At 36.7% G+C, this 24,305-nt stretch overlaps 1 protein-coding gene across 2 annotated transcripts in view; it reads right to left on the bottom strand.

Moving 5' to 3' along the window:
- Window positions 1-24,305, bottom strand: part of UGGT1 (UDP-glucose glycoprotein glucosyltransferase 1) — a 120,597-nt gene that overhangs the window by 30,763 nt on the left and 65,529 nt on the right. Inside the window, exons 19-29 of one of the 2 annotated variants that reach the window (XM_032843172.1) lie at window positions 18,347-18,467; window positions 15,177-15,275; window positions 14,269-14,292; window positions 13,656-13,750; window positions 12,189-12,395; window positions 11,303-11,434; window positions 10,374-10,504; window positions 8,126-8,221; window positions 4,113-4,215; window positions 3,091-3,170; window positions 1,629-1,818 (exon numbers count right to left, since the gene is read on the bottom strand). In XM_032843172.1, the coding sequence (XP_032699063.1) occupies window positions 1,629-1,818; window positions 3,091-3,170; window positions 4,113-4,215; window positions 8,126-8,221; window positions 10,374-10,504; window positions 11,303-11,434; window positions 12,189-12,395; window positions 13,656-13,750; window positions 14,269-14,292; window positions 15,177-15,275; window positions 18,347-18,467 (1,278 nt within the window). The remainder of the gene's footprint in view (window positions 1-1,628; window positions 1,819-3,090; window positions 3,171-4,112; window positions 4,216-8,125; window positions 8,222-10,373; window positions 10,505-11,302; window positions 11,435-12,188; window positions 12,396-13,655; window positions 13,751-14,268; window positions 14,293-15,176; window positions 15,276-18,346; window positions 18,468-24,305) is intronic. The other variant, XM_032843173.1, reaches the window with a different exon arrangement.

Raw genomic sequence — 24,305 nt, 5'->3', positions numbered from 1 at the left:
TGTATACTGAGACCTATAAAACATTGTTGAAAGAAATCAAAGACCCCAAAATAAATGGAAAGACATCCCATATTCATGGGTCAGATACTTAAGACACCAAAACTCTTCAAAATGATTTAGGTATTTAAAGTAATCTCTATCAAAATCCCAGCAGCCTTTTCTACAGATATTAACAAGTGGATTCCAAGATGCAAAGAACCCAAAATAGCCAAATCTACCTTGAAAAGTAAGAACAAAATAGGCAAACTAACTTACCAATTTCAAAACTGACAACAAATCTAGAGTAAGACAATTGTGGTCAAACGATAGACACACAGATCAAAGGAAGAGATCTGAGAGTCTAGAATTAAATTCATTCAGGGCTAATAGATCTTTAACAAAGGCACCAAGACCATACAGTGGGGAAAGAATAGTCTTTTCAACAAATGGTGCTGTGATAAATGGATATTCACACTCAAAGAACAAATCTGTAACTCTACCTCACATCATATACAAAAATGAACTCAAAATGAATAAAAGACCTAAAATGTAAGAGTTTAAAACTTTCAAAGTCTTGTAAGAAAACACAGGAATAAATCTTCATGACCTGGAATTAAACACTAATTTCTCAGGTATACTATCAAAAGCACAAGAAACAAAAGGGAAAAAACAGATTTCATCAAGATTTGAAACATCTGTACTTTAAAGGACATTATCCAGAAAGTGAAAGACAGCTAACAGAATGGAACAAATTATTTATCAATCATATATTTGATAACAGATTTGTATACAGAATATACAAAGAACTCTTACAATTCCACAATAAAAAAAAGGCAAATTTTTTAAAATAGACAAAGTATTTAAACAGATGTTTCTCCCCAAAGATGACATACAAACAGCCAATAAACACATGTAAAATGCTCAATATCATGGGCAGGAATGGAAAATGGTGCAGTCACCCTGGAAAACAGTCTGGCAATCCCTCAGGTGATTAAACATAGAATTTCTGTATGATCCACCAATTCCAAGAGGAAAAAAAACACCTCTATAAAAATTTGGACATGAATGTTCACAGCAGCATTATTTATAATAGCCAAAAAGTAGAAACAACCCAAATGTCTATCAATGAGTGGATAAACAGAATGTATTATATCTAAACAATAAAATATTTTCTGGCAATAAAAAAAGAATTAAATACTAATATATGCTACAACACGGATGAACCTTAAAAATAATAATTTAAGTGAAAGGAGCCAGTCACAAAAATATATGATTTTCTATAGGTCAAACATCAGAACAGGCAAATCCATAGAGACAGAATATAGATTAGTGGTTGCCAGGGGGTCCTGGGGAGTGACAGCTAATGGGTATCAAGTTTCTGTCTAGTGGTGATGGCTGCACAATTCTGTGGATATACTAAAACTACTGAACTATATTCCATATACTTTAAAAAGGTAAATTTTATGGTATGTGAAATAAATCTCAATGAAACTATTATTTTTTAAAAATACAATTATATATGAACACGGACATCTCAGAGCCCTGCCTGAACTGTGATCCAGTCTGTTCAATCAGAAAATACTACCAACCACTCCATCTTAAACAGGTTTTACCCAAGATTACATATGTAGAAGCAATGATACTCTTACCTCTTCTAAATAAATATTATCAAGATCATATGGCGTTCTGACAGACTCCACCATCCAACTCTCAGGTGTGTTCAAATTCAGGGTGAACAGAGGAGATTGTGGCATATCCAAAAATTTTGCTATTGGACCCTTAGCAAAGCTATTGTCTGGAGTGAAAGAAATCTCTGGCTCTAAGACATAACGGTAAAAGCTGAAATTAAAAAATAAAATAAAATAAAAGGTCAGCCTTTTTTTTTTTTTTAAGATTTTATTTATTTGACAGACAGAGATCACAAGTAGGCAGAGAGGCAGGTAGAGAGAGAGGAAGGTAAGCAGGCTCCCCGCTGAGCAGAGAACCTGATGCGGGGATCGATCCCAGGACCCTGGGATCATGACCTGAGCTGAAGGCAGAGGCTTTAACCCACTGAGCCACCCAGGGGCCCCAAAAGGTCAGCCTTTTTAATATACCCACAGTCCTTAAGTTCACAGCCATCCACACAGGTAACTAACTAGCTTAAAATAAAACAAACTAGATTTGGAAGGGTAACCTCCCAGATTGGGAAAGTGTTTCCAAAACCATCTCTTGCCCTAGTTTATGCCTCCTGTAGTTGTTGCAGATGGAAGGGAAGAGCAGGAGGGAGAGAACTGAGAGGAGTGGTCATTCTTTCTGATACTACTAAGGATGGATATTGTTGGAGTCACAAGATTTCCTGAGCACATGCTTCCCTTTAGTGAGGAAAAAGTCCTCGATGGTGACTGGGTTCTCAGGTGAGCCCTGAAAACACTATACACAGTAGTTCAAACATTTCTCCTATTCAAGGACAATGTAGAAGCTGAGAACCATTTCAAACAGTATTTGAATTCACTTAGAATCTAACTTATAAAACACAGCACATTTTTTACATCAGGAACTTCCCAAGACCCAGCAGATGTTACCCTATCACTATTAACTGCTTTTTAACTTTCTTCATAAATGACCATTCCAAGGGTCAGACAACCTATAGCTAAGCCTGCCCTCCTTCTCAAGATAAATGCAAATGTGCCTCAGCAAGCTTCCTCTAACAAATATACTTCAACTTGAAATAACTGTTCCACTTTTAAGATAAAAAGGACAAATTTCTTTCTGTACCACAGCACATTTTTTAAAACTAGGTAAATTTAATAGCTATATTGATCTAAATGCTCTAAAATTAAAGAAATACATAATTCTGATGGAAGGAATGGAAAGAGAGAGGGAGGGAGGGCACGAGGGAGGAAGGCAAGCAGGCAGGTCCAAGTAACTTGAGGTAATGCCACCTAAAAGCTTCCATACTCACACTGAATTCTTAGAACTTTTGATTAAAGCAGAAATTTAGCAAAACTGAACAAAAGTAAATGATCTTTTCAAACATGAAGTCCACATATAAACCCATTTGATCCTTCAATACCAGCTTTCAGATTTAATACCACGTTTTCAATTGATCTCTTAAATAGCTTGTTTTACCTTTTTAAAGGCATGTCAGAAAGTTTAGATTGGCAGTTCATAAACACTCTTAGATTCATGTTGATCAGCTGGGTTAAAACCTAAAAGAGCAAACCAAGAGATAAAATATAAAATTTTCCTATAGAGAAAGTGACTGATATTTGAGACAAAATATTTGTATTTTCTCTTCAGAAACTTATCACTCTGACACTGAGTTGAGAGAACATCTCTTAATATCTCAAGAAAGACAGAAAGATAATAAAAGCCATAAAATCTGGACTGGAGAGATTTTTTGATATCCCAAATCTGACACACAATCTAAATCACACACACATATCACTTGGCAAAAACATGGCAAGTGGGCTACTACAGATCACTTCTCCCCTACATATGAAGTAACTGATGGGATAATGGAGATCTGTCTATACAAGGAAAATTTTAAAGGTTCATCATTGCAGTTTATATACTATAATAGGAAGAAAGCATATATATATACACACACACACACACACAACCACAAAAATGTTAGTTGATTGCACACCAATAAAAGTTCACCTTAAAAAAGAAATACAACTCAAAAAAGAAAGTTGAGGCAATTGACTTTTTGGCAAAGCTCTTAAATTTTCTTAAAATTGTAATATCTTATACAAATCTAAAAGACATGCTACAATTTTAAAAATGCTAGTTTTAGAAAAAGAACAATAAAACAAAATTATTTTACCTTTTTAAACTCTCATTCATTATAAATCAAAATACAGCATAAATCAATTTAATTAAAAGACATCTTTTTCTAAATAGGACTTTTTTTTTAAATTACATGAGGAAACCAACCAAACTTGTACCAACTTTCTAAGGTTATGAGGCTGTTTCCAGATCCATTACAAATCTTTACGAAGACATTTATTTGCTCTGCCAAGATGCCCTGTAGCTTTTTTCAAAGCCCTCTGAAGATAACTAGGTGAACAATGACACTTTTAGAGAGTCACAGTGCCTGTGACCACTTCCAATAAAGAGATGCCAACTGCCTCTTAGGCTATGCCTACCAAGAGCAATGGAGCAAGTCTCTGTGCTTCTCTGGTGACAGGGTCAATAACAGCCACAACATCAAAGTATGTCTCCCCTTCCTTTGGCCTCATTTTAATTGCACTACAAAGATTAAAAAAAAAAAAAAAAGACAAAACGTTAATCTGGTGTAAAATAGGAAACAAAGTTAACCTTTTTTTTTTTTCTTTTTTCAAAGACAAACATAACCTATCAGCTCTCTCAACATTCCCAAAAACACTTCAGATCTAGAATAAGGCTACGTGGTGGTTAACCATGTAATTATGTCTACCTCAAAGTTTGCAAAACCTGCTAATGACTCAAGTTCACTCAAAATGAACAAAAGATGAAAACCAGCTTAAAATTCTATTTAACCAAAACCTGCTAAAAGCTGATGTTTGTTTTTGACAATTACAAACATTATGCCAACTTTTATTTCCTAGCAAGAAGGGTATGAAAAGAGAAGTAAATGGATTTTTAAAAATACGAAGAACATTACAGAAAACTTGTGAGAGAAAAAGGAAATAATCATAAAATCTTGCCATCCAAACCCAACCCCTGCAGACCTTCTCAAATGCTTCTATAAAGAGCAGCTATACCAATATAAACACTATCCATATTGTTATACGTCAAATATCTGGAATAAAAAATAATCTATTTACCAAGTGAATCTGCCATGTCTACTTAAGCTATTCCTTATTGTTGGGCCTTTAGAAGGCTTGCAGCCTGTAAATAACTTCAGACATACAGCTTTTTTCAGAGTTGGAAATTTCTTTCGAGTTGACAAAGTCCTACACATGAGATTACAGAGTCACAGGATACAAATATTTTTGTGGATATTATCTACTGTCAACCACATTACCAAAGAACTGAGTCAATTTATGAGGACACTAAATTATACATATTTTGTCTTCTTAGTAAGTGAAAAACAGCTGTTTAGGTTTCAGGTTGCCCCTCTAGGATTTCTGAGAACATACATTTTCCCATCTGTGGGTTCCAGCTGCACAGCCTCTCTCTAAAGTCATATTGACTTAGATGACTTAAGAAGGGCAGGAGCCTCCAATATATTTTGAAAAGGAATAAACTTGAAAGGATTTTAAAATATATCCAATCTTCCAAAATATCAATTGGTCAAATCAATGCCTATCTTTATTTGCTCTGAACAATGTTTTAATGTAGTACTGTTCTGGGCAAGAACATTTATCCAGTGGGAGGAAAACAAAAGTACAAAGTAAAATATAACTAACAAAACTAGATAACTATAGTTTAAATGGTGATGAAGGTTATTTCAAATCTTAACTGCTTTGGAAATAGCCATCAAAATAGCTTTGTGCCTGTTATCAAAGCAGATGTTTTTAATTTTTTATAAAATTAACAATTCCAACTGTCAATAATTACTCCAAAATAACATTTTCTTTTCTTTTTTTTTTTTTTTTTTTACTCTAATACAGCATTTTCAAAGAGTGGCTCTAGAGCAGCAGTATCAGCTCCATCTGGAAATTTGTTAGAAACGAACTGTCAGCCACAACCCAGACTTCCTGAATCAGAAACTCAGGGGGTGGATAAGGCAATCTGCACTTTTAACAAACTCTCTAGGTAAAAGACAAAGTATGAGAGCCACTGCCTTCAGATAACCTGGACTTCTGTGCTTCTCTAGAATTCCAGAAGGAAAAAGCTCACTGGAGAATAGCATTATGTAAATTCTCACAAAGGGAAGAAGAAAAGAAATCCCAAAGAGTCCTCCAGGGTACAGCATCTGAGTCAGGCATGCCCAGGCCAAAACCTGTGAACCTGGCAGGTCTGGGTAGAGTTCTGTGTGACATGTTAATGTTCTGACCAGTGTTCTAAGTGATCCGCAAGAGGCATAACCAGCAACTGACCCCGTGTGGCCTTTAAACACCCCACATCTCTATAACAAAAAAAGAGTAAAACAAAAGCCAAGATGAAAGAAACAGTGGTATGGAAATGGAGAACAGTATAAACTAACAATATGGTGTTGAAACATACTTGCTATATTAAAGAAAAGACCAGGGTAAGGCCGAAAGTGACAGACACAGGAACAAGTTATGGGGGTCATACACATTTTCATTAAGTGAGTAGAGCAAACATCAAATACAATGCCTCCCCAATCTTAAGGTGTACAAGAGTGACCTGGGGGGATCCTGTTACAGTGTAGACCTGACTCAGGAGGTCTGGGTCTGCATTTCCAACAAGCTCCCTGCATCAGGAGGTCAGATATTCTGCATCTCCAACAAGCTCCCAGATAATGCCCTGCTGCTGTTCTGTGAGCCACACTTTTAGGGAAGGATATACATAACCAATAATTCAGACCTTTTTATTTTTCACATAAATAAGAAACTTCTGATTTAAATAAAACACTCCTTTAACTAACACAACCCCCAATAAGAAGAATTTCTCTAATTATAATTTGACTCATAAAAGAATTTGTAATTATAGCATTTTAATTAAATAAGACTCATGGAGAAAATGATGTTCTAAAAAGGGAAGAGATTCTTGCTCAGGACTCACTATCTTGGCCACAAAAAGCAAACAGGAGAGTATGCCAATTAGGAAATATGTTTCCTGTGGTAATAACCAGATGGATTATTTCCTGAAAGTACAGTGATGAGAAGATGGGTGCTAATGGGCAAAATCCAACTAGGATTAGCAAAGAGCCACAGAAGTTGTCACCCACTGGCGATCTAAGAAGTTAGGACACACAGCCAGTGAGAAAAGAGAGGGTCTCCATTCTAGCCTGGATCATCAAACAGTATGGTAAATCTGATCCCCATAAGAACTGGCTGTAAGAAAGCAAAGATCAATGAAACCAAAGTCCAATCTACCCCAGACTAATTAAATCAGAATCATAAAGGAGCAGGATGCAGATTTCAATATCTAAAGTCTCTAAGGAATAATCAAAATATATAAACTTGCCTGGCTCCAGACATCCAATGTAGGGGTTCTTCCTATAGACAATTTAATCTTAAGTCTAATCATGAGGAAACAACCCAGACTATGGGACATTCTAAAGATAACTGGTCTGGACTCTTAAAAAAGTCAGTGTCATAAAAGGCCCCCCAAAAAAACCCCAAGGAATAAAAAACAAATGCAAGGAACTGCTCCGGATTTAAGGAGACTAGACGAGACACACAACAAAGAACTGCAACATGTGATCTGGACCAAATCAAAGAACAAAACAGTTGTCAGAGGTCATTAATGGGGCCTTGGATAAAGAGAATTATGGACTGTGTACTACTTAATGTCACTGTATCAAGGCTAAATCTCTGAGGTATGTCGACAGTGGAGCTATTTCTAGCGCTCAGGAGATACACACTGAGGAATTCAGGCATGACATGTAATGCTGTCCGCAGTGGACCTTCAAATGGTTCAAAAAATATGTAAGTACGTGTAAGTTTGTACACAAACATAAATATACATTATATGTACTATACATATTATATATGTATATACATATATATATATACACACACACACACAGATGACATATAAATGTGGCATAATGTTAACAACTGGTGAACCCAGGTTAAAGATATTTGGATGTTCACTGTAATAATCTTTCAAGTATTCTTTAGCTTTGAAACTTTTCAAATAAAAAACTCAAAACCAAAAGGCAAAGACTTTTTCATAATGGTAAACTTTATTTTATTGAAAACAAAACCGTTTTCAATAAAAGATGAACAATACAAGTGCTCTAACAACCTGTTTATTTTTGAGTATCAGAAAACTACAACTGTTTCATTAAATGCTTTCTGTTTTCTAAAAGGGTACAGTCAGAACTATTTCAGATTTATTTAGAAATAAATGTCAAATTTTATGCAACTGAGATCTGTATGAGTTCAGCACATGAAAATGAGTATATATGAAAACTGCACACCAGACAAATTACCCATTCCATTAAGAACACACTTCATATGGAAAAATAAAGAAGATGAGGTAAAGGCAACCTTAAGATTTTTATCCAAGAATATGCATAAATTCAATATTAATTCTGTACCTATGTCTGTCTTCAAAAAACTGGTACTCGATTCTTGCATCTCCTTTTGGTTGAGCTGACAGGAGAGCATCCACCTTCATTACCAAGTCACTTGCCCTGAAAAATATAGTTGGTGAAATTTAGCATCTCTTTAACTGAAGGTTTTTCCAATTATCACTGAACATAATATAATCAGCCTAAGTACTAAGTGCCAACAAGATGGTTTGAAGAACATATGAACTTTATACCAATAGGCAAGAGAAAAACTGGTAATTATATAGTCCACAAAGACTCCACACAGAGGGAGTGATCCAAGGGCACACCACACCAAGCCTATGCCCATGATATGATGGTTTCAAGTCATGGGAACACTTCTTGGCCTGATAAGGGAAGTGTTTCATATGCCAGAACAAAGGGCATCACTAAAAAGCCACTGAGGTAGGAGGAAACTTCTTTACCTATAGCCTCATCATTGGTCGAGATGAAAAAAGATTCCTTCCTCTATCACAGAGGACTTGGCAAAGGAACTAGTTTGGCAGCTATCCAAGTTAATACATCACTTAAGATATGTATCTTAAACCCTGCGGAATGAGGGTATATGAAAGGGATGAAGAAAAAAAACAGAACTTTTAAATTTTATATCCTCCAACTTATTCACCAAAGAACACTATCAAAGAATGGAAATGCAACCCATGGAAGGGAAGAAAATATTTGCATATCATCTATCTGTAAGAGATTGATAACCAGAGTATTTAAATTTTTACATGGAACTCCTATAATTCAATAATAAAAAAAAAATTTAAATGTGCAAAGTAGGGGCAACTGGCTGGCTCAGTCGGTGGAGCATGCAACTCTTGATCTTGGGGTTATGAGTTCCAGCCCCACTCTGGGCGAAGTGGTTACTTTAAAAAAAAAACATGCAGGGCACCTGTGTGGCTCAGTCGGTTGGGCAGCTGCCTTTGGCTCAGGTCATGATCCTGGAGCTCCAGGATCAAGTCCCACATGGGGCTCCCTGCTCAGTGAGGAGTCTGCTTCTCCCTTTGACTTCTCCCCTCTTGTGCTCATTCTCTCTCAAATAAATAAATAATTTTTTTTTAAATGTGCAAAGCACTGGGAAAGTATTTTCCCAAAGATATACAAATGACTAATAAGCACATAAAACGGTGTCAACATCACTAATCATTAGGGAAGTGCAAATCAAACCACAAAGAAATACCACTTCATACCAACTAGAGTGGATTATTACAAAAACAAAAACAAAAACAAAAACAAAAAACCACCCAGAAAATAACAAGTACTGATAAAGATGTGGATAAATTGGAACGCTTATGCATTACCAATGAGAAATACAATGGTATGCTCTCTATGGAAAAATGTATGATGGTTCCTCAAAAAATTAAACATAAAAATACACCTTTCAACTATATTCATTTGATATTTAATACAGAAACCATGTGTATATGACCTATAGGCTCTTAGTTACTTAGCAGGTATATGGACCAGTTAAATAATTCATTTTTTTCCACTGGGAAATAACTCTTTAAAGTACATTAGCAAGGGGCGCCAGGGTGGCTCAGTTGGTTAAGCACCTGCCTTTGGCTCAGGTCATGATCAATCATGGTCAATCACTGACTCAGGTCAATCGTGGGGTTAAGCCCTGCACTGGGCTCCCTGCTCAGTGAAGAGTCTGTTTCTCCCTTTTTCTCTGCTGCTCCCCCTGCTTTTGTGCTCCCTCCCTCTCTCTCTCTATCAAATAAATAAATAAAACCTTGAAAAAAATACACTAGCTAATAATAACACTGAAAGAATTAAAATAAAAATTAAAAACCAACAATATCCAAATCATCACCTTTGGAGGATGGAAGAGAAATAAGTCAACATTCTATACTAGTAAATAAAGGAAAATATGCATTTAACCTGATTTTCCTTTCCTGAACAAAATAAAACATGTAAGGGAAAGTATCCCTTCACAAAAGTATCCCAAGATTTAAAAACAAAAACAAAAACAAAACAAAACAACCTCACTCCTCGATTTTGCATAAGTTTGAAATTTTTCACAACCAAAAAAACAAAATGGAAAGACCTAATTCAGTTCTTTAAACAAATTAACTTGTTTCAACAGAAGCATAAATAAACACCTGAACTGAAAAGCATTACTATATGTTCAAAGTGGAAATAAAAAAACCATGAAATAGGTAGCATAAGGGAAGTTCAATTAATACATTCCCTATGACATGCACAAATTAATTTCTTCCATGGCAAAACTTACACATCTTCTTCCACCCGAAGCTGCTGAATATGGGATTTGATTTTCTGTCCTGAAGTTTTTAAGATGATATTTTCTAGGAGGTGGAAATCATCTTGATTAAAGAGTTCACTGTCCTCCAGTGGCCCAATGATCTGTGAAGAAGAGCAGAGTGTTCGGTATTAGAATCACAGCTGGAAAGAAGCCCTCTGTTGTCCTCAGGCTATCTTATAAACCTAACCACTTTAAAGACCAAGACATGTATACATCTAATAAAATCAATAAAAAGGTAAAAATAAAATGCAAATAAACTCATCCAGTTATTTATTTACTTATCAATTCCTCAACTACAGAGGGTAGACTTGTATACTTCACAATATTTTTATAGTAAGCAACTCTGAAATAAAACAAAATAGCAACATAGTTTCATTAATTCTCGCTGAGTATTAAGAAAACAGAGCCAAATCAGAGATGTAATGTAGTGAGTGAGAGACAGCAGAGATTTCACCCTCAGTGCTAAGAGTTTAAAGTTTGGTAGATCCCCCACAGTCTCATGTCCCTGGCAGCAGATTTGTATGAAATAGTCTAAGCCTGTGCCAGTGAAGTTGACAGAGACCACACGGCTATGAACACAGTTCCCACAGAGGATGAATACTTCATGTATCAAAGCTTTATCAACCTACTCTCTGAGAGACGCCACACTCTCACTGCCACCGTACATGTGGCAGGACACAATTACAAAGCAAGAAGGTTCTATACAAGGATGCTTGTATCAAAAACAAACCTCCTTTGAAATAAGGGTGCAGAAATTATCATCGGCACCACATATGCCCCAATCCCCTTTGGAAAGAGCGGCTCTGTTTGAAGAGTTTACTAGCTTTGGAGGAGAACATTGCCAACACCGTTCACTGATGTAATTTGAGATCAAGTTTGTCTCAGGACAAAATCCTCACCCTTCCATTGCTGATAACTGCCCTCTGTCCCTTCTTCAGCTTCAGAACATCCCTGCAGTACACGGCATGAGACAAAATGAAATCCATTTTGGAAGACTCAAAGACCTCTTTAAAAAGACTGAAATCCATGCCCTAGGAAAGTAATTGTTATTAAGGAAAAGTAATTGTTACTAAGCAAGCCATAAAAATAGTCATAATGAATAAATCATAAACTGCTCTTTTAATGGAAAGTCAGAACTAATTTTAAGAATTAACATTATGATGTCTCAATTCTCCATCCTCCCATTCTCTCCCACCCTCCCACACATCAAGTAATGCTAATGTCCTGCTCCTATTCTTTTCTGTGATTGCTCAGTTGGTAAATTATTCTTCACTATAACTTTATTCTGCATTTTAAAATCTTGCTAATTTCAAGGGCCTTTTTTCTAACTGAAACATCAAGTATACTTATCATTTATAAGAATTTTAAATCTACAAAACAGTCCAAAAGGTTATAACTCATATAATGAATACATGTGGGCTTATATCAGAACACATCAAGCATAAGCCTCTTACTCGTAAGAAACCTCAACCACAGTTTTTTTTCCTCGATAAACAAATCAAATATTGCCTTTTAAAACCTATACAACACAAATGGCTTTGTGCTTAAAACATAAACTTAGATGAGTCATATCTCAAAACTTTATTTAAAGGTACTAAAAGTGGTAAAGGGAATATGGCAGAATTGTTATTTCTGGGAAAAATTCTTCCAAACTAAGAAAATCCTCTGAAACTCAGTACTAATATCACAAATTCCAATCATGAACAAGACACATCAGACCATGGGAATGAACTTCTGTGGAAAGTAACAGAACAAGGCAGCCCCATGCAACACACAGACACTTACCCCGACAGAGAACCCCCCAATGTCAACTCCTGCAGCCAGGGCCTCTGCAGTCTCCTCCTTGGCCATTTTTGTGATGAAATTCTTAGCAGAGTTGGAGGTCTGTGTTTGGAGAGCTGCCCAGATTGCTCTGGAGATCTGAGTGTTCTCATAACTTATATCTTCACTAGGATTATTGATCATACTTATTCTAACATTGTTACTGGATTTCTATTTACAAAATGGGAAATAAGAGTTATATGGTAGATGTTTTGAACTTAAAAAGTACAATTAACATTGTCATATTCCATTAAGTAGTAAATACAACCTCTCTTCAAAATCTTCTCTTCTGTATCCAGAATAAAATTAAAATGCTATAGCCAGGCTTTCAAACCCCCAGATGAACTGGTCGCCAGTCTACGTTGCCGACTTCATTTCTCACCATCCATGTATATATAGCTCCATTACAAACCATCAGACCCTGTATTCCCCAGCACATTTTGTATTATTTTAACACACTCCATGCTTCACGTTGGCATGCAAACCCCAAGTCCATCCCATTTTTCCTCCTCTCAGTCCCAACCAATCTTCAGACTTCTATTCAAATACTTCATTGTTCAAATGGCCTTTCCAGATTCCTTGCAAAAAATTAGTTTCTCCCTGGGACGCCTGGGTGACTCAGTCAGTTAAGCATCTATCTGCCTTTGGCTCAAGTCATGATCCCAGAGTCCTGGGATCAAGTCCCACCTCCGGCTCCTTGCTCAGCAGGGAGCCTGCTTCTCTCTCTGCCTGCTGCTCCCCTTGCTTGCGCATGCACTCTCTCTCACACACACAAATAAAGTCTTTTTTTTTTTTTTTAATTAATCTCTCCCTGAGTAAAAAGATAAGAATCCATGTTGGAAAAGTTATCTGGGACCCATAAAACTTTATGTCATGAACCTAGGCAACAAAATTTCATACCAATGTGTATCTAAGGATGCCTACAAGAATAGTGATAGCAGCATTCTTCAGAATAGCCCCCAACTAGAAAAAAACACCACTGTCAATCAAAAAGATTAAACAAAGTTTTATAACTTTGGGGTACAGCCATACAATACAGTGCAGCACAATGAAAAAGAACTACCTACCACTACTTGTAATATCATGGATAAATCTCACTAGTGGGCAGACTTTCCTCAAAGAAACAATGGTCATGGGGCACCTGGGTGGCTCAGTGGGTTAAGCCTCTGCCTTCAGCTCAGGTCATGATCTCAGGGTTCTGGGATCGAGCCCCACATCAGGCTCTCTGCTCAGTGGGGAGCCTGCTTCCCCCTCTCTCTCTGCCTGCCTCTCTGCCTACTTGTGGTGTCTCTCTCTCTCTGTATCAAATAAATAAATAAAATCTTAAAAAAAAAAAAATGGTCGTTTCCCTCAAGTACTAAAAAAGCAGGACTCCCACTTCCCACACAGAACAGAAACATTAGTACACAAAATGGAGGTATAGATACTTGCCTGATGTTTAATAGCATCATACAGTAACTGTCTTCCAGAAGGGCTATCAAAATCCCCAACAATCCAAAATGTTACAGGCCTAATGAAAGAATCATCTGTAGACAAACAAAAATAATACACTGAGTCAGAGGGGAAAAAAACCACATTTATGTTTCAATATTGTTATTAAGCCAAATAATTTCTGAAAAACATGCAAAAAGTAAGAAAATGACAAGTTTAATAAAGATACAAAGCAAAAGTAGTAAAACTTCTATACTAGAATGAAAGCAGGGTAACCTTCCATATGGCTTAATTACAAACTAGGAACATGCATTTATCAATTCTACTATGGTTTAGGCACCTGTTAGCATATACAATGAAAAAGAGCCTTTGAACATGTGGGTAACATATCAGTTTTTAATCATATTAATTTGTAACTTTCTGAAATAGAATTCTTTGCAAACATTTATACAATTTACACAAATTTTACCTACATTTGGCAAATTATCTACTGTTACCCACAGGCTCCAGAAATGTCACAATAAAGTGTCAATAAATTCTGAATCACAACATTGCCTGAAACCACATAAGATAATTAAGAAAAGAAACAGAACATTGTGAAGTTTAAAGTTACCATAGATTTCCTTGGAGGACATTCCTAGACAGAGGTAAAGGAAAAAGAGTAGAAGAAAATGTCATTGCTATAACTGATGCCTACCCTAAGAGTCAAAATTTAAAAAAATAATGCCTAATATGATCAATCTTCTCTCTGCTCTATAGTCCCCTTACTGCTATAGCACTGTTTCAGGGCCCCTCAAAACAAATTTCTTTTAGGAACCAAATGGAGCAATTGCTTTTATTTACATAGATCTGGGGATTTTTTCCTTCCTTTTTTTTTTTTTCCCCTGGAAGCCAGAAATTCTCCCTAGGATAAGACTATGGTGTGGATAAAAATAGCTGCCTTAAATGACAGTCAGTGCTTTGAAAGGATAGTAAGTGTGACCAGAGGGGGAAAGCATCTGTCTGCCATTAAATGTATGAAATGATATCTGCCTGATATTATTTCACACAATATTAGCCTAAATAAATGACTCCATAAAAATCGGTTTTAAAATGTGCACAAGGATTCCTAGAACCAAGTTTATGTTATAAACCCTAAAAAAATTAACTCAATGTTGTCACTGAAGAGGCAAGTCAAACCAATTTTCAATCCATTAACCTATGTTTACATCATAAACGTTTTCACATTTTGAATCAAGAAAAAATTTTTCATCATCAGCCTTAATATCTAATATATATCTATAAAAACAACATTTGATTTTTTAAAAACTCCAATTTTTGGAGTTTCAAAAACTCCACTTCATAAAGAAGTGAATTTTAAACAGGTATTTTTGAGGTTCAAATCATTTAAGAAATAACTAATAAAAGAAATGATGAAATCTCTTTCTAGCAGACATGGAGGACTGAATTATTTCTACAAATACTAAAAAAAAAAAAAAGACAAGAAAATGTTGAATCCAAGATAAACCTAAAATGGATTACCTTTCTTGGTCAGATAGTTCATACTATTGGCTATAGCAGCAGTCTTGCCTTGGGAATCCAAAACAGTAAATCTAGCATAGTCATCCACAAAAAAGCTATCTGGAAGAGAAAATTTGAATAGATTTATAATTAACATGCCTGAATTCAATGTAAATATTCAACTGAATATCTGATTGGTCCATAATATGGGATTTATAAAAATGGATGTATAAAATCTATTGTTTCAGATTTATTGAACAATTAGTGCCCTCAGGCAATGCTCTTATCATTCATTTCCCCTTGAGTTACTTTCACTAAAATCCCAGCTTCATCAAATCATTCCTTTGATTTAAACTACCCCATAATTTCTTCCTACCTATAAAATGGTCTCTATCCTCTATCAGATCCCCTCTATCTCCAAGAATCTCCCCAATCTTATGCATTATTGTACTCCAACACAAATGCCACACTTCTATCACTATCCTCCAAGCATAGGTGGTTTACCCAACCCTCCCTCTATGTCTGCCTACCCGCTCACCCATCTATCCTTTCACTCAACAGACCATACCAAGGACCTACTATCCTTTCAGTCCATATTCCAGTAAAAGGAAAGAAATGGTAAGTAAGAGAGACACAGCTCATGACATCATGTAGAGGAGGGGAGAAAGCACCAAGAGTATTAAGCCTTAAAACAGTATTCTTTCAAGAAGGTCCCAGGACAATGAAGACCAAGAGCAGTGCCGGTACAATGGAACTATGACCCCTGAGTGAGAAGGATGCCACCTGCTCAGGCAAACTGTATTTTTACCACTGTGAACAAGCATCATTTCACAGGTGATCACTTCAACATTCAGTGGATAAAGATATCCAAAAACACAGAACTACTGTGCTTATTCATGAATACTCTGAAGAGAACTCTTCACAGTTTAATTTAAAATGATGGGAACACCTGGGTGGCTCAGTCGGTTAAGTGTCTGACTTCAGCTCAGGTCATGATCCCAGGGTCCTGGGATCCAGCCTCATGTTGGGCTCCCTGCTCAGTGGGGAGTCTGCTTATCCCTCTCCCTCTGCCTGCCACTCTACCTGCTTATGCTCTCTCTATGTCAAAGAAATAAATAAACTAAATAAAATTTAAAAGAAAATAAAATGATGGAAACAACATAAACAGGACAAAAACTCCTAATACTGCTTGACTTGCTCTATTAAAACTACTAGTAAAAAACTAAAACCTAACTATGAAGAAACAGTTATGTCACTTTCTGACTACTTCCTTTTTCAAATATAATCAGAGATATACATCTTCCTCTGCCTAATTCAGTTCCAAGTAGATTAGAGACAGGTGCCATAAAGTAACAACCACACCTAGAGCTGTGTGTGCATCACACCCCACCACAACAGCAAATGCCCTTGGCTCTTACTTTATCTTTTCTCACCCAGTAGGCCTTCTGCAAGTGACCACCTTATTTCCAGCTATTTGCTGAAATGGACTTCAGAGCAGCAAGGAAAGGCATATGGAAGAAATTGCATCTGAGCTTCAAACAACTACCCCTGAAAAGGTATTCTTGTGAAAACAACGTAAACATCCATCAACTGAGAATTAGGTAAACCAAGTGTGGACTATCCATACAAGAAAATATTAATCAGCCATAAAATGGCAAAAAAGTACTGTGACATGTTACAACATGGATAAAACTTAAAAATATTACTCTCAGTAAAAGAAGCCAGTCACGGGGCGCCTGGGTGGCTCAGTGGGTTAAAGCCTCTGCCTTCAGCTCGGGTCATGATCCCAGGGTCCTGGGATCCAGCCCCGCATCGGGCTCTCTGCTCACAGCAGAGAGCCTACTTCCCCCTCTCTCTGCCTACTTCTGATCTCTCACTCTCTGTCAAATAAATAAATAAAATCTTTAAAAAAAAAAAAAAAAAAAGAAGCCAGTCACAGAAAACTCCTAGTTATACAAAATACCCAATAGAAAACTCCCTTAGAAATAGAAACTAGATCAGCAGTTGTGGAAGGCATAGGAAAAGGGGAAATGGAGAGTGGCTACCAATGGGTACCCGGTTTCTTTTTGGGGGGATAAACAGTGATAATTAGACAACTTTGAGAATACACTAAATATTGTGCACTTTAAAATGTATAAGGCTTCGGGGCGCCTGGGTGGCTCAGTGGGTTAAGCCTCTGTCTTCGGCTCAGGTCATGATCTCAGGGTCCTAGGATTGAACCCCGCATCAGGCTCTCTGCTCAGCAGGGAGCCTGCTTCCCCCTCTCCATCTGCCTGCCTCTCTGCCTACTTGTGACTGCTCTGTCAAATAAGTATATAAAATCTTTAAAAAAAAATAAAAAATAAAATGCGTAAGACTTCGAAAGACTGAGTTTATTGGCCTGTACACTTTATCTCAATGAAGGTTTAAATTTAGATAGGCATTCCTAACCTCTCAGAGTAAAGCCACCTAAGGTGTTTGTTCATTATCACTGCTAGCTGATTCCAAAACAAGGATGAAGAAAAGACCACTGCTTAACAGCTTTATGACTGTAAGAAAGTCAACAATACAGATTTAGTCTCAACACCTAAGGCCTAAACAGGTGGCACTTAAAAGACAATGGAGGGGGGCACCTGGGTGGCTCAGTGGGTTAAAGCCTCTGTCTTTGGCTCAGGACATGATCCCAGGGTCCTGGGATTGAGCCCCACGTGGGGCTCTCTGCTCAGCAGGGAGCCTGCTTCCTTCTCTCTCTCTCTCTGCCTGTCTCTGCCTACTTGTGATCTCTGTCAAATAAATAAAAATAAAAAATAAATAAATAAATAAAAAAGACAATGGAGGGGTGCCTGGGTGGCTCAATCAGTTAAATGTCCTATTTCAGTTCAAGTCATGATCTCAAGGTTGTGAGAGTTCCTGCCCTGGATGTGGAGCCTGCTTAAGAGTCCCTCCACCCCTCCCAACTTCCCTCTCTTAAAAAAAAAAGACAATGGATATTTTTCAACGTTTACAAGGATTTATACAAGAAGAATTTCTCTCTTTTTGGAGAAAACTTTTGTGAATTTAGAGGTTCATGTTAAGAACTAAAGGTGAAATAAATTAAAACAAGGCTGGGTCACAATCTTGGGTTATCTTCTAAACACTGCAATCCAATAGATGTAGAGATTCTGAAACACAAATGAAAAAAAGCCCAAAGTTGTTCCTGAAATGCTCCTTACTGGTTGCTGTTAAATCCAGATATTCTCGCTCAGATGTCAAAATCCTAGAATTGATTCGTGGAACAACATTTGGCTGATTCATGATATATTCTACCACGTCCTGATCATGGGACAGTTCACCCTACAAGAAAAAAAATTAACAGGGTGGGGGTGGGATGAGAGTTAAACAAATGAGAACAATAATAATTTATTAGGAACTAAAAAGTCATTAACTTTACAATCAATAGCTTCTTATGTATTGATTAACACTTAAAAACAGATGTTTCCATTGTAAGGGCTTATTCAGCCAGAGCAGCCCCACCCCGGTTGAACTGCCATTTTGTTGTAAAACTTAAATTGACCTTGCCCCCACCCCAGGGGAACTTACTGAAAAGCAAGTCTGGGAAACCAGTCCCAGGTAACAAAGTCCAAATACAAAGGTGGGTCAGGCCAGGTGGAGGTATTCAATCAGTGGGGGTGCATACAGTCTCCTAGCTACCAAGAAGTATGGGCCCCGCCCTTTGGGCACCTTTTGGGCGCCAATTCTGAACTAGGTGATAGGCTAGTTCAAATGTCTACTAGGGTCAATTGTAATTCAATTGGTCACCTAGCATCACTGTGGAGTTTCCTGTGTGTGTTACAATCTCATTGGCCACCTGTGTGTGGCCAGGCCCAATCACATGGCCTTTGCTCTATAAAAGTTAGTCTGGAAAGCAGGGAGGGGTCGTCCTCTCTGTAGGGGCGGCCCCGACCGGTCTGTTTGACGATTGGTCTGATTGCTGATGCTTGGTGCAAAATAAAGCTTTGCTTGACCTTCACTTTGTATCAGTCTCGCTCCTTTAATCACGGACCCATTATTGGGGTACCCAATTTTGGGGGGACCCAACACCATGTTATAGGTCCCTATCATTGCCAAGCACAGCTTGACATGTTATGTACATATATAATATTTAACTCTTTAAACAACTTGAGACAAATGTTGTTGACATCTGTTTTAAAGATGAAAGCTGAGGTACAGAAAGGTTACATAACTTACTCAAAGTTACAGAGGTAAGGAGATTTGAGTATAAAATGCAAAGCCAAGTTTACGTGGTCTCTCCACACACTACTGTGCTTTCCCAGAAATAAGCAAGCTCTACAAATTAGGTAAGAATTACCATAACCAAATATCCATCCTGAGAGCTGCTCATAGTTAGCCTCTCGTTAAAGGAAAAAGTCAAATGCCTTCTCTCAAGCACTTAATGTATTTTATAATAAAAATCATTCCAAGGGCATCTGGGTGGCACAGTCGGTTGAGCATCTGACTCTTGGTTTTGGCTCAGCTCATGATCTCAGGGTAGTGAGATCTAGCCCTGCATCAGGCTGCATGCTCAGCACTGAGTCTGCTTAAGACTCTCTCTTCCTCTGCTCCCTCCCCTCCCACATACTCTCTCTTTCAAATAAATAAATAAATCTTAAAAAACAAAAATCACCCTAAGCTTTTTTCAATCTCAGGCATTTCCAGAGTCAAAATTATATTTCAGGGAGAAGAAATCCTTTCTCATTTTTTCTTCCCTTTCATACCTCTCAGATATATAGAAATACTTGTACTTCATGAAGGCAATCTCAAAACCAAGTGTAAATGGCTATGGAAATTTGCAAATTCTTCACACTCAAAATATTTCATATAAACCCTTTTTTACAGCAACTTTCAAGGGAGAGATAGATGTAAATCAAATATACACCGTCAAGTCTAAAAAACTCCAATTAGGCATCTTCTGTGGCTATTTAGCCCCGGAGATAAAGAACTCGTATGCAAATTCTCAAACTATAAACTAATAATGAGCATATGAACCAATCATACAACTCGAAAGACTACAAAGTTACTAGCTGACTTAGTATAGATATACATCCATGTATACAACTTTATAAATCTGAATTGATTCCACTTAGAAGCCTAACTAGCTCAGAGAGGGCAATTTGGCAACATCTACCAAAATTTTAAATGTACATACCTTTTAATGCAGCCCATCTATACACACACACACACACACACACACACACACACACACACAGTGGTTGTTTCTAGAAAAAGAAGATGAGTGGCAGGGTAACAGGAGTGAATGGGTGAAAGTTTCTCTTCACTTATGCTTCTATACACATTTGAATTTCACATCATCTGCATATCATACCTTTTTACAGTGACTCTAGTTCAAAAGTTTAAATGTACATTACCCTTTGACAAAATACTTCCAATAATTGGTATTTCTCAAAAAGAAAAAGCACAAAGATATACATATAAGACTATTCATTATGGCACTATTTATAACAGTGAAATTCTATAAGCAATGCCCAACATTAGGAGATAAAATAAATGATTGTTCATTCTTTAAAAACTAGGGGCAACTGGGTGGCTCAGTTGGTTAAGCAACTGCCTTCAACTGGGGTCATGATCCCAAGATCCTGGCATTGAGCCCCAAGTCTGGCTCTTGCCCAGTCAAAAGTCTGCTTCTGTTTCTCCCTCTCCCTCTTCTCCTCTCCCTGTTTGTGCTCTCTCTCTTAAATAAATAAAAAGAAAAAACTATGCAGCAATCTAAAAGGACTGACGAGTTACATGTTCAGAAACACAAAGATACATTCAATTAGAAAGGTAAGCTAAAAAAATACATATGTAAATATATATTTCTATATACAATGGGGGCACAAAGAGCTATTTCTCTAGGGGTCCTGATGAAAGGAAGAACTTTCAGTTTTACTCTAGACACTTTAATATTCTCCCAGTTTAGTATTTTTTAAATATATATAGGAGCACAGAAAACTTTTGTCATAATATTTCAAATAAAGTTTTCTTTAGCTAAACCAAACCAAATTTCTCACTGGCAATATAAGTAGAAACAGAGGAAAACTAGCTTTCAAAGGGGGAATATTTGAAAATGATAATTCTTTTAAACAACAGATATCTGAAAAACAGAAAAACTCTTCTGAATTTTTATACCCAACAATGTTGAAAAAGAAATGCTTTAAATGGATGCTGGAAAACCAAAATGATTTAATTATCTTTTATCTTTTCATTAATATCACTTGAACAAAGAAAATAATTATCATTTCTTCTAGACTATTCTTAATTTTGGAAAATAAGCTACACTCATTCAAATAAAAATTGTTTTCACATTTTATTCCAGTAGCTTCATGAAGAACAAATTCCTTAACAAAACTACCTTATTCATGAGGGAGCTGGCAATATTTAGCCAACACATTTTCTGTTTTGGGGTTTTGTTTTTTGGTTGTTTTGTTTTGTTTTGTTTTTGTATAAATGTATTAACAATCAGCATGAAAAGTAGCTTTTAAAAAAAAATTAGGGGTCTTTTCAACAAGTGGTGCTCAGAAAACTTGATATCATGCAAAAGAATGAAGTGTGACCCTTATAGACTCACACCACACACAAAACTTTACTCAAAATAGATCAAAGACATAAATATAAGAGCTACAACTATAAAATTCTTCAAAGAAAACACTGGGGAAAATCTTCATGACACTGGATTTGATGACAATTTCTCAGATAGGACACCAAAATCAGAGTCAATAAAAGAAAACACAGAGAATCTGGACTTCGTCAAAATTCGAAAGTTCTGTGCATCAAAGGACACTAACAAAAAAGTGAAAGACAACCAAGAGAATGGGAAAAAATATTTCCAAATCATGTCTGATAAGGTATAAATATCCAAAATTCAAAGGAACTCTATACTTCAATAACAAAAAAGAGCCTAATTCAAAAAGGAGTAAAGGACTTAAAAAGACATTTCTCCAAAGATAAACAAATGGCCAATAATTACATGAAAAGATGCTCAGTCTCTTTAGCCCTCAGGGAAATGCAAATAAAAACCAGGATGGATACAGAAGACATGGTAGTTATATGTACAATGGAATATTATACAGCCATCAAAAATGAAATCTTGCCTTTTGCAATGATATAGATAGAACTAGAGAGTATTATGCTAAGCGAAATAAGTAGATTAGAGAAAGACAATTATCACATGATCTCACTGATATGTGGAATTTAAGAAACAAGGCAGAGGATCATAGGGGAAGAGAGGAAAAAAATGAAACAAGAGGAAACCATAGAGGGAAACAAACCATTAGAGACTCTTAATCATAGGAAACAAACTAAGGGTTGCTGGAGGAGAGGGTGTAGGGGTGAGGGGGTAACTGGATGCTTGACATTGGAGAGGTCATGTGTTGTAATGAGCACTGGGTATTATATAAGACTGATGAATCAGAGACCTGTACCCCTGAAACAAATAACACACTATATGTTAATTAAAAAAAAAACACACACACAATGGGATACCACTTCACATCAACTAGAATGGTCATCATCAAAATAATAGAAACTAAACAACTATTAATGAGGATATGGAGAAATGAAATTTTTAAATATTTGGTGCTAAAAATGTAAAACGGTATGGCTGCTTTTAAAAATAATCTGGTAATTCCTCAAAATGTAAAAGACAGAATTACCATACAATCCAGCAATTCCACCAGGTATATATCCAAAAGAACTGAAAGCAAAGGCTTGAACAGATATTTGTACCCCAATGTTCACAGCAGCATTATCCACAATAACCAAAGGATAGAAACAACCCCAAATATCCAACACATCAATGGATAAATAAAATGTGGTATATACATTTAATTCAATTTTAATAGGAAGGGAATTCTGATACACACTCCAACACATATGAAACTTAAAACAAGCAAGACACAAAAATGACAAAGTACAATGCCATCTAGAATAGGTAAACTCATAAGCACAAAAGCCCAAGAGTGGTTACCAGCGGCTGATGAGAGCCAACAATGAAATGTTACTGTTTAGTGGGTAAACAGTTGCTGTGTGGGATAATAAAAAATATTCTAGAGATAGCAGTAAAAGTTGCACAACACTATATACTTAATGTCTCTATGCATAACTTAAAATGGTTACAGTGGTAAAATTTTATGTTTTATATATTTTACTACAATAAAAATACTGTAGTTGAGAGTGACATTCAGCAGAAATGATTGAGTTAAGATCTCTGAAAAGCCTCTCCTCAAAAAAAGAAACAAACAAAAAAACACACCAAGGACACTAGGAAAAAATCATCAAATTTTTTCAAACTCTGGAAATTAACCAAAGGCTTACAAAATTCCAAATGACTTTTATTCAAAAAAAAAACAAAAAACCAAACCAAACCAAACCAAAACAAAACAAAACAAAAACCTTGATAGGAAAAATAATTTTTGTGACACTTTAACTTGCCCTATTACTATCTACCTCTCCCCAGCTATACAGGAGTCTTGAAAACCAACAGCTCTGAAATAAATGTAAAAATCAGTAGACCAGGAATATTATCAGGTGCCTTCTCTAGTTGAACTGAATTAGACCATACTCAGTGACAACAGCTTTTTCCTGGGTATTTCTGTCAAAAAGAATCAGGAGCAATTGTTTAATGTCTCAGTTGCCTAAAGTGGGATAATAGTTGGGCTAACATGAAGTGGCAAAAGCATAAAAGAAAAAGCTAGGGAATGAAATGTCCATAAGGGGTTTTTTGTTTGTTTGTTTTTTAATTTTTTTTTTAATTTATTTATTTGACAGACAGAGATCACAAGTAGGCAGAGAGGCAGGCAGAGAGAGAGGAGGAGGCAGGCTCCCCGCTGAGCAGAGAGTCTGATGCGGGGCTGGATCCCAGGGTCCTGGGATCACGACCTGAGCCAAAGGCAGAGGCTTTAACCCACTGAGCCACCCAGGTGCCCCTCCATAAGGGGTTTTGAAAAGCTCTCACATATGCCTCAGAACCTCAAAAGCCACATACACAGTCCCCAGGTTTGGGTGCACGCCCAAAAAAATCTTAGAAGGTCCTAAATGCTCTCGCTTCTGACTAACCTGACACTCTGTTCAAGTAAAAACTGAAGGCTATGGCAAAGCTGTAAATTGCCAGGTGAGTGCTGAAGGCATGCCCCAACA

This window comes from Lontra canadensis, unplaced genomic scaffold (genome assembly GCF_010015895.1).
Source record: "Lontra canadensis isolate GAN:19392208 unplaced genomic scaffold, GSC_riverotter_1.0 scaffold136, whole genome shotgun sequence".
In the NCBI taxonomy this organism is placed as follows: domain Eukaryota; kingdom Metazoa; phylum Chordata; class Mammalia; order Carnivora; family Mustelidae; genus Lontra; species Lontra canadensis.
The sequence above is the reverse complement of the archived record's forward strand: the minus strand, read 5'-3'. Positions and strand labels throughout refer to the sequence as shown.